General features: G+C 28.4%; 2 protein-coding genes across 6 annotated transcripts in view; both read left to right on the forward strand.

Annotated features, from left to right (window-relative positions):
* Positions 1–674: 674 nt before the first annotated feature.
* Positions 675–8,301, forward strand: LOC100169418 (splicing factor U2AF 50 kDa subunit). Of its 4 annotated transcripts, none has more exons than XM_008189013.3 (12): positions 675–805; positions 925–994; positions 1,086–1,343; positions 3,944–4,071; positions 4,144–4,260; positions 4,364–4,526; positions 4,589–4,630; positions 4,711–4,766; positions 6,728–6,850; positions 6,936–7,091; positions 7,151–7,315; positions 7,378–8,301. In XM_008189013.3, the coding sequence occupies exons 2-12, from the start codon at positions 979–981 to the stop codon at positions 7,507–7,509; spliced, it is 1,356 nt and encodes a 451-aa protein (XP_008187235.1). In that variant the 5' UTR covers positions 675–805; positions 925–978; the 3' UTR covers positions 7,510–8,301. The 4 variants fall into 4 exon arrangements, with proteins under 4 accessions (XP_008187235.1, XP_008187237.1, XP_008187234.1 ...); XM_008189015.3 differs by having other exon boundaries at positions 682–799; XM_008189012.3 differs by having other exon boundaries at positions 689–837.
* A 1,264-nt stretch (positions 8,302–9,565) lies between these two features.
* The window catches only part of Snrpd1 (small nuclear ribonucleoprotein D1 polypeptide 16kDa), a 6,740-nt gene continuing 4,600 nt past the window's right edge, over positions 9,566–11,705 (forward strand). Inside the window, exon 1 of one of the 2 annotated variants that reach the window (XM_008189011.3) lies at positions 9,566–9,724. In XM_008189011.3, coding sequence (XP_008187233.1) covers positions 9,711–9,724 — 14 coding nt within the window. In that variant the 5' untranslated portion in view covers positions 9,566–9,710. 2 annotated transcript variants of the gene reach the window in all.

Consider the following 11,705-nt stretch of genomic DNA (forward strand, 5'->3'; position numbering starts at 1 on the left):
TATTATATTATTGTCTAAAATATAAAACGTAAAGCTTTAAATATGAATAAAACCGGTAGGTGGGTTATGTAGTGTTTAGTTGCAGTGTCGGATTTAGCGTGGGGTACAGGCGGGATACAATGTACCGGGGCCTAAAGGTTGAGGTTGTTTTAGAGGTTAAAGTCCTAGATTTTCTAATTTTGTAAGGAAATTAAATAATTTCAAGAAAAAAATTATTTAAAAAAAAAAACCCGCATCTGTTTATTCTAGGTTGACTGTTATATATAACTGTTTTTTTGTCAAATATATTAAATATAACGTAATTTTATGTACGCAATTATACATACGTATACGTATGTGTAAAAATTGTTTACTTGTGTGTAATGAAAGTAAGAACATTTTTAAGCACCCCCCCCCCCCCCCCCAAACAAAAGTTCTGGGTGCGCGCCTATTCAGAACCTTTGATCTAGCATTCCCTTGTCCAGGAGTAGTCTCTAGTACATAGAGTAAGAACTAAGATGATAATAACTACCTATTGTAACCTACCTAACCCTATTTTTTGTAGCCACTTAACACTTTTACAACAATACCCATTTGAATTTGAATGTAAAATATAAATTTAGGTGTAATAATGGGATTTTTTACATTTCGATGTTGGTGCACTTGAGTTTTTTGATCTTCCCCTAAATTCTAATCTCTTTAAGTCCGTGTTGTTGTGAATTGTGAACACTGTTAAGTTTACACTGTAAACGCACTGGATATAATATTCTGGTTCAGCACTTCAGCGGCTGTACAGGAAAACAGGACTTGCGACTCACGAGTGCATGTAAAGTGTAAACAATATTATTAACAAAATCGGTTTGCTTTTTCTCTATTAAATACTTCAGCATTTAGTACTTACCACTTATAAATTATTTACAATTGTTCATTTAATTTTTAACGTAGGACGTGATAATTCAAATTAGTCGCCGTGTTTAATATAACTACAAACATAGTGTAATGGGCGAAGACAAAGGCAAGTAGTGTTTGAGTTATGCTTAATACTTGATATTATGTAGTATATAATTGTTGTTCTAATAAACTTACATTATGTTTATGTAACTTAGAAAGAGAACGAGACAGGGGAGAAAGAGGAGAACGTGATAAAGAACGTGATAAAGAACGCGGTGAAAGACGGCGGCGTTCAAGATCTAGAGACCGTGAACGACATCGCAGACATCGATCAAGGAGTCGCGAAGGACGTAAACGTAGTAGATCTAAGTCGCCTAAAAATAAGTCTAGACGTAGAAAGCCATCACTCTATTGGGATGTTCCACCACCAGGTTTTGAACATATTGCACCTCTTCAATATAAAGCCATGCAAGGTAAGATATAATATTTAATCAAATACCTATGTAGATTTTATTTTTTAATACTCGTATACCTACCTAGTTGAAAAAAAGAGTTTCAATAGGTAGTTATTGATTATTGGTGGTGTTACCACTCACCACTTAAATTCAAAATATATAATATTTTTGTAATAGATATACCCATAGCTATAGTATAAGAAATAAAAATTATACTCAACACGATTCATGTTTCTATCCTAGTTTGCGCATGTGCATCATCTTGAGTTTTTATGCATACTGCATTACATAAAATTAAATATATACATATGACTTGAGCGCTTGAGTTCATTGTTGGTTGCATGTATAAATTATATATATCTTATCATCGAGCATACTTCTTATTCCTTAAACCATGGATATACCTACCTCCTATTCAAATATTTTTTTATTTAAGTTCTTAAAGCTTAAATTGTTTATCAAACTACCTATTGTTTATAGAAAAATATTCTAAATTTTAATTCAAAGTGTTGAGTGTTATTAAAAATTCCAAATAGGTACCAACATAATCTTCATGTCTTATATTAAAATAATTGTAGTTAAGAAAAAATGAAATTTAAAATATTTCAAGTTCAAATCAAACTTTGTAACAGGCTACTTATCTACTGGCCTAATATATCCAATTAATTGACTATTTTTTATACCTACACTGTGTTGTTACATATTATAAACAGTGTAACTTAATTTCAAATTGTAATTTAATTAATCAATCAAATTATTTATTTAATTATCATATTCAATTTTTGCAATCTGCCGTTTTTTGTATTTTCAGTATATGTAAATTTACTAGTACAATGAAACTATTTACTATGGAATCTATTCAAATTTAAAAACAATATAAATGTTCAATTTTGACAGGTTTTCATTTTTTAGATTAATTTTAATATTTAGGTTTTAACAATTTAATATATCACTTACAATACAAAAAAATGTTTTCAAAATCTCAGCTGATTAACATTTCCGAAAGAGGAGAACACCTAGAACCATTCCCACCCCAAATAACATGAACCATTATCTGTTTCTATGTTAAGCAGGTTTTGTTATTTATAATGGTTGTATAAATAATAAATATCAACATACCATTTACTGGGACAAAAATATTAATTTGTTGTTAGAGATTTTTCTAACTTAACAGTGTCTATCTTTACATGTTAACTGTATTACGACCTCCGGTTAAAGTTAACTGACACTTAACTGGCAGAATTCTGCCGGTAATAAAATCTGTTATCATCCGGTTAGCGTTAACCGACACTTTACCGGACATTGTAAGAATGGCCCTAAATTGTATATTTAATTTGTTGTATATAAGTTAACGGACTGAAGTGATAAAAGCCTACAACCACAGTACTGATTCAAAACATTTTATCCTGTTATTGGTGAAACTATATGCAGGATAGTCATATTATTGGGATTAATAAATTAAATTTATATGAATAGTAAATTAATAATATACCATCCTAAATATTAAATAAATTAAGTTGTTTACATTTTTCAATAGAATCAAATTTAAAAATCCTAATTTTTATAACTATGATAAGAAATATACTTAAAATTAAAGAAGTTTAATATAATGTTATGTACATCATTTTACAACAAAGTAATTTTAATTTAGCATTCTGTAATCCAAGACAAACACGTTTTATTGAATTTATTTATGTATTGTCGTTTAGGGTATTTAAAAATCACGCATACTTTTTGTATGGTGCCACTACAGTATAGATTGAATGTTACATCATGTGTCAGATATTGCTAAATTTAAACAGTATGAGGTGCCACTTGCTCACCAAACAAACATTATTAAGAGGACGCTATATCCGCATGCATTGTCTCTGCCTTACAAATGTACAACATAACAAAAAACTGTTTTGTGCGGAATAGAACCACTCCCTCGGTATTTATAGTAGAGTTATCAAAATTCTACGACGCACAGGGAACAACTTTATGTGCGTCGTAGCATTTTTATTATTTGGATAACATAAATAAAATTAAAGTTATCAGTTTGAAAACATTAGGATTATTTTTGTTTTTTTCATTTAATTATTAAAAATTATTGGTAAATGCTATCCAAATAATAAAAACGCTACGACGCAGATTGTTGACAAAGTTGTTCCCTGTGCGTTATGGACTTTTGGTAATTCTACTATAAATACCGAGGAAATGGTTTTTTGGTAAAAAAGCTTTTTGGTATGTTGTACATTTGTAAGACGGGGATAATGCATGCGGGTATAGTGTCCTCTTAATAATTTATATGATAATAATTCTTAGTATTAATTTAATCTATTTTGTGGTATTAAAACTTTAAACGTTTTAAAGCTGCCTTAAAATAGTTATGTCATATTTTATACATAAAAAAACTATAAATATATATAAATTATAATAACAAATTCTATGATAACCTTTTTTTTTTTAGGCCAAGGGGGGGGTTTGAACCCCTAAAACCCCCCCCTGGCTACGCCACTGATCCTACACATATTTATTCAGAACAGTTTTGTATGTTGAATACTTAAACAGATTTTATTAGTTTCTGAATGCTAAGTAAAATTTTTGAATTTAAATTATTTGAGCTATTTTTGGTTTAGCTGCTGGACAAATTCCTGCGAATACAATGCCAGATACTCCTCAAACAGCTGTCCCTGTCGTTGGATCTACAATTACACGCCAAGCAAGAAGATTGTATGTTGGAAACATACCATTTGGTGTAACTGAGGTATTGCTATCATTACTAATTAGTAATTATTATTAATTTCTACAAATTCTCATATTTTTAATACATTTTTAGGATGAAATGATGGAGTTCTTTAATCAGCAAATGCATTTGTCTGGATTAGCTCAAGCCGCTGGCAATCCGGTGCTTGCATGTCAAATTAATTTAGATAAAAATTTTGCATTTTTGGAGGTATGTTTAGGTTTTATGTTGCATTTAATGCTATTATAAAATTGATCCTAAAATTGATATTATAAAATAGAAATCTAATTTTCATTCAATTATTCAACTATAGTTTAGGTCTATTGATGAAACTACTCAAGCAATGGCTTTTGATGGTATTAATTTCAAAGGCCAGAGCTTAAAAATAAGACGACCACATGATTATCAGCCAACACCTGGAATGACCGAGAGTAATCCAGTGACAAACTATAATTCTGGAATGACATTAGACATGAGTATGGGAATATTTATTTTCTCTGGGATCAAAATATAATTTTTCTTTGAATTTTTTTTATAGTGAAATATGATTCCAGTTCATTTGGTCTTGGAACGGTTCCAGGTTTGTTTTATACTTTAAATACCTGTAATAATTTAATATTTTTTGTTATTAATAATTGTCACCATTGTTGTGTTTTTTAGATTCACCTCACAAAATATTTATCGGAGGATTACCAGCATACCTTAATGATGAGCAGGTAAGTCGTTTTAGTAGTAATGTACAGCCCTTTATTTTTAGCTTAGTGGTCCATCATTAGCAGAGGTACATTTAGGTCAATACAAAAAACATGGTTTGAGAAGAAGCAAAAATAGTACTAATTTTTTTTAATTTTTAGCACATACATTTCAGGTTTTATTTTTTGTTTTTTTCAGAAAATATGTTCTTGTTTTGTGTATTAAAATATAACAGTTTAGATTTGCAGGGACCTGGGGTTTTTATTTAGGGTCGCCGTAAGAACATGGATTCTCCTTGCCAGTCTTTTATTGACCTTTCATTATGCTTGTGATACATTTACTTTTCTTTCTGTCTGAAAACAAATGTAAGTAAAAAAAAAAAAGAAAAAAATTTGAGACATTTTAATGAAACAGTAAAAAGCTAATAATTGTTCCTCTGCTATACCCCTTGCCCTTAGCTAGAGTACTTGGTTGAAAATGAAACTCTGATACAACTGTTTCGTCTGTCCAAATCGACATACAGGCAAGTGGTGTTTCGGAATATTACATTGGTTATGTATTTATGTGTCATAGGGAATAAACTGTTCTTATGCTTTCTTGAATAATATAAATACAACTAACAAGATTAAATAAAATATCTGTCTTTATGTACTATATTAAATAAAAAATATACTATAAATGTAAACTCTAATTAATGAGTTAATAACTTCTAATAAATAACTATTTTTCTTAAACAAATTGTGTGGTACTAATTTAAAAGTGAATAAAATAAAATTTGATTTCAAAATTAAGTCTGAAATTGGAGGATTTTTGGTAATAATACAATGTATTTTGGTATTCTACTTAAGAAAAAAGTAACGTCATCAAAATTTAAACAGATTGAATTAACTATTTATTATTTATTAAATAAACTCTTGCAGTTTCCAATACCGCTTTATTTGGGTAGGGTCAACCTAAACTTAGTATAATAACTTGCTAAAATAAATATTTTTAGCAGCGCTTGAACAACATATAATTGTTCTAATATAGATTGTTTTATTTATCATTAATGCTAATAACAACTTATTATTAGACAGTATACAGTACAAATAAAATAGATATTGTGATCCTTTACATATTTCAAAACTTTTTACAATGTTCAATACCGGTTACAATCTCTCTAATTGGTCATCATCATAAAACTTAAAAAATATAATAACAGACATAAACAGCTATAGCTAACAACACTCGTGTAAAAATTAAAGGTACTACAAAAACACAATAATATAACAAAGTAATGACAGAAACGTCTATAATATGTAAATTGTATATATTTTTTTATAGTCAGTTCGGTAAATACTGAATGGTATTAACACATTAGAAACCTAACCTAATTAGGTTATTATATATAATATATTATGCCTGCCTGTCTTCAGAAATTTTGCTGCGGACAGTAACCCACACACTAGGACTGACTGAATTTAAAGTGCATGTTAAGGTTAGACTAAATTTGACTGCAGTACATTTTTACTTTGTGCAAATGGTCACAACTAAATATTAATATAAACTAAATTAGTTAACATTTTATAAAGTGGTGTACTTTAAAGAATATTTAGCATTAGGTCTGCTCAATTCATATATTAATGTTTTATGTAATTTTATGATAAAGTATTAAGAACAGTTATTGTAAAACAGGTTAATAATTAAAGTAAACAAATGTTTAAAGCTATAATATAACCTGTAAGTTCAGTGTTAAGCAGGTTTACAACAAATATTGTACTTAGATATTTGGAATATAAAAGTGTTAAAACAATTACAAATTTTCTTAAAGAACACTTAAGATTTGAATAAATTAATTCTTTCTCTATCTTTTTTATTTTTAAATTGCATACCGCTTATTATTAAGTGAATAACACTATGGGAGTCCTAAACAAATATTACTGAAGGTTAATTAGTATCCAACAGGATATAATAGGTTTTAAATTATTTATTTGCGTGATGATAGGTGAAAGAACTACTTACATCATTTGGTCAGTTAAAAGCATTCAATTTGGTCAAGGACGCTGCCACTGGTTTAAGTAAAGGATATGCGTTCTGCGAGTATGCTGATGTAGTGATGACTGATCAGGTAAAATAATTTAATAATAATCAAATACTACATTGTTAGTGATTGTTTTCCACAAAAATTAATTATTTAACTTTTGTAAATATAGGCCATTGCTGGTTTGAATGGTATGCAATTAGGAGAAAAGAAATTAATTGTACAGAGGGCCAGTATTGGGGCCAAGAATCCTGGGCTTGGTCAAGTACCTGTCACGATTCAAGTCCCTGGACTTACAGTTGTTGGAACTGCAGGACCACCAACTGAGGTAAATGTTTTTTTTAATAACATACAAAGTAAACATTTTAAAATCATAATAATTTGCAGGTTTTATGTTTACTGAATATGGTAACTCCTGATGAACTAAAAGATGAAGAAGAATATGAAGATATTCTGGAAGATATCCGTGAAGAGTGTAATAAATATGGCGTTGTTCGGTCACTAGAAATTCCACGACCTATTGAAGGAATTGATGTGCCTGGTTGCGGAAAAGTATTATTTTTAATTTTTATTATTTTCTAATAAAATAGAGCATTGAAAAATGTATTTTACAGGTGTTTATAGAGTTCAATGCTATTGTTGACTGTCAAAAAGCACAACAAGCTTTGGCAGGCCGAAAGTTCAACAACAGAGTTGTGGTTACTTCTTTCATGGAACCAGATAAATATCACAGACGAGAATTTTAATTACCTACAATAAATTTAAATTTTTATAACTTATTTTAAGTCACAGAACCCCCTCAATACTGAATTGTGACTTTTAAACTAGTACATTAACCCTTAAATGCATGTTTTTTTTAGTTTTTTCAAAAAAGTATTTTATTTGACTTGTATTTTACAATAAAAATATTTTTAAAAAATAATTCCACCAATTTGAATGGTTATTGAAAACATGTATACAATGGATATCGTTATCTCATGTCAAAAGTGGTAAGAGGACCATACCACCCATAATTTATCTGTGAAAATGGTTTTGTGCTACACAACCCTACAGAGACAGTATTCATACCAGCCTTACCAATTTTTGCCATAAAGTAGAAGACATGTATTGTGTCAAAACATTATTTTTTTTTTTTTGTTTTTAATTTGTTTGTTAAAAATGATTAGGTGTTTATTTAAGAAAAAATAAAAACGGACACAGATAAAGTTTTCTTCTTATAATGTGATTAATTGGTATATCTACTGTAGTCACGAGGCTAAATAATATGCTTATAAGTTTGTCCTGTTCATAACGGTTTTTATTTATAATACTCATTACTCATTAGACAACAACCATTGTTGGTACTGACATGGGACCACTTTTAAAATACTTAAATTAGAATATATGCTCAAGATAAACAACTCGAAATTGTCTGTGTGAACCTCTTAAATAGAAGGCGTAGTGTCTTCATTTTTATAGTTTTTGTCAAAATTTTATTTTAAATAGTAAATACACCTAACAATTCGAGTTTTTCAAACTGGATGTTGTTCGAACTGTGATTTTATGTATTATTATTATTATATTCAATAACTTTTATTTTTTTTCTTAGCCTTGTTTATAAAAGTTCAAATTCCTATATGGGCAAAAATTGACTACTCTATTCAGAATAAGAAGTGTACCGGGCGGTGATCGGTTTTCGTCTGGCGGCAGTCAAATTCTTCTCCCACCAAGTCAACCGCCTGGTTTGGCATTTGAAATGAGCCACACCTATGCACACAAGTTGGTCACTTGGTACCTTTCTTATTCTGAATAGAGATAGGTAACATTAGAAGCACTTGGTAACTGTACATAAGTTGTACTTTTTTCCATTTTAATTTTACCTTGATTAATAAAACGTGTATTGTACTCCAATGTGTAATTATTAATATGTATTATTATTGTTATTTAAATAATAATAATAACCAATTTAAACAGCTTATTAAAAGCAACTCATTCATCAACATGATTAACAAATTTTATTTTTGTTGTATAAGGTGTTATGATTATATTTTAATTTACACATGCTTATATTAAAACAACAAGTATAAATGAAAATAGTTAATAATAAAAACAGTATTATAATAAAAGAAAATGTACTATTTAATTAAGTTTATGAAGGACTAGGTACATATTCATCTGTGTAGATGCTACTATGGATGTTAAATTTAAATATTGAAGAATATTATGGTGTACAAGTGTCAAGTCTTACAGCAGTTTCAGTGTAGATTTGTGTCATTGGGCAATAGCCATGGCTAAATGTTTATATGGCACTATATATTTAGCCATTTTATTATGTGCGTATTTTATTATCTTACTTAATTAAATTTTAAATTATTTTCATGTAGTGATCAATAGAAAATAGAAATCGACAAGAATAAGAATCGACAATCGTTCATATCAGCCAAAAATATGATAAAATGCTTATGACTTATGCCAGTGCATTATAAAAAAATAAACACAATTCTAAATAATAATGGCCTTTCAAATCTGAAGCGGTTGAAAAATTTAATATTATCCTTTAATAGCGCAAAAAATTTTGCCGAAAGTGAATTAATATGGGTATATAGGGTAATAACAATTTTCTTTAGAAATTAATTTTTATATTTTTTATTCAATTAATATTCTTAATTTTTTCTTATTCTTAATATTATTATTATTATCTATATTACTTTATTATGGGTTAGGTGTCCGTTAATTTTAACCGGAGATGGTAGTACTGACCCTCAGTATTCGCAATCAGTGATGGTGGTAGCCCTGGTTTGCGGCATCTTTCGTTGACAACATCAGTTATCACGTGCAATTTCCCGTCTTTTTCCAAAAAGACAAATGTTTTGATTCTAAAATTTTAAACACCGATTTTGTTGTTGTGACTTGTGAGCAGTGAGCCTTAAGCTTTTATAGTTTTTACGTTAAATATAAATACCTAATCATGAAATTAGTCAAGTAAGTTGATCGTTTGGTTTTAGGCGTTGACGCCGGTAGTTTATTACTTAGAGGTTTTGCGTGAATTGATTTAGTCTTTAACATTACTTACATGCTCAAGTAATTACTATTTTGCTGTAACAAATAGAACACATGAAAACAAATCAATACCTGTTATGTTTACTAGCTTACTACTCAAGCCGTGTTGGTTACTAGGTAGTCGTCCATATTAAATAATATTTCGTCAACTGTACTACCTAATAAATGTACACATCTCTTGTTGGTTACACGTAAAACTAATATATTATTTAATACATACGTAACAAAATATTGGCACCACATTACCTACAAGTTGAATATTATATTCAACTTTTCACTACATTGTGTAATGTGAACCCCACTTACAAGTTAATTTACCAAATAGTCAATCAGAATTATTAATATTACCTGTATAGTTAGGTACCTATTACATAATAGACTAAAATCAGTACTTATGTGCATAATTTATATTTATATTCTAATTTTAAAAACTTCACTTAAAATATCATCAATTTCAGCTTTAGTACACAACAATTAATATGTATCAGATCCTACCTTATATTTTTAATTCCTGACATAAATTTCCCCTACTGAAAAACATTGTATATCTACCTATTTATATTTAAAATATATTTTAGCATTTCGTAGTAACAAAAATAATAAATATTTATAAATGCCAATACCAGTCAATTGGTTATTAATCTTATGATCAAAATTTTGACTTATTATTAAGTACTTGGTTGTTGGTTTCCATTTCAAAATTGCATACATAAATTGTTAAAGCATTTTCTGATGACATCATTAATTGTGTCACCTCTTATATTTTGATTGTCCACGTTTACACAATACTGATTTTGTAAAATGTGTATCATTAATTTCTTAGTTTAATATAATATTAAATAATAACTTATACCAACTTGTCTTAACTTATCACACAAATTTAAATCTTCGAATGATTTAATTAACAGGCTATGTTACTATATTACCTATTTTGTTTACTATACTTGTATGAGTAGGTACTTATGTATTACTTTATACAACTAGTCAACATTATAACTTTAATCAAAGGCTATTTTCATTTCAAATTAAAAATCCTAACACTTAAATGTTACCTCTCCGTGCTTAGCTGTTAAGCAAACCCTTCTTACTTGTATGTATATATATTTTTTATAAACCTATAGTCTATAGAACTAGATTAACAAAATAAATAATAGGAGTAAATTTATTTTATAATTAATTCAAATAATTACGAACAATTTAAGTAATATATGAAGTTTTTCAAGATGTGTTTCCAATTTTAATTTCAATAATAATCAAAACTATTGTATACATGTTAAAAAAGGTGGGTAAGTGGATGTCGCTCTGCTGTACAGTAGGTTACAAGTGGGTCACTGTATGAGAAAAACGATTCTGAGCGGAGACGGTATGTCATTCTAGAATCTAGATATTAGACATACATATTTAAGTATACTTATCTATAGTATTAATTAATAATTTTCAAATTAATCATATCATAATATCTATTAGGTAACGCGTTATACATCAACAACAAACCGTGGTACTATCATAGATATATAATAGTATACCTTAGATGTTTCAAGTACCCACAAATAATATTATACAATCACAACAAAATAACTAAAATAGTTATTCCAGGTTTTTTAATATGTAATTTCGTCCAAATTTGAACTTAAAATGACTATAAAAATAAACTGTGCTCATGTATATATCTTAGAATTTTTGGTAACAGAATTAAATATTTACGTGGAATCTTGTTTTAAATTTTCAATACTTAGAGTTAAAAGTTGAACATTTTATAAATTTTTAACTACAAAATAATTATTCAATTTTAAATTTGATAAATATTGTCAAAATTTCAACTTCAAATGCTTATAAAAATAACTGTGCCTATGTATTTTTAATATTTTTCAACTGCTATAGTAACAATGTATCAGGAGCCTTG

This window comes from Acyrthosiphon pisum, chromosome A1, assembly GCF_005508785.2.
Source record: "Acyrthosiphon pisum isolate AL4f chromosome A1, pea_aphid_22Mar2018_4r6ur, whole genome shotgun sequence".
Lineage (NCBI taxonomy): Eukaryota > Metazoa > Arthropoda > Insecta > Hemiptera > Aphididae > Acyrthosiphon > Acyrthosiphon pisum.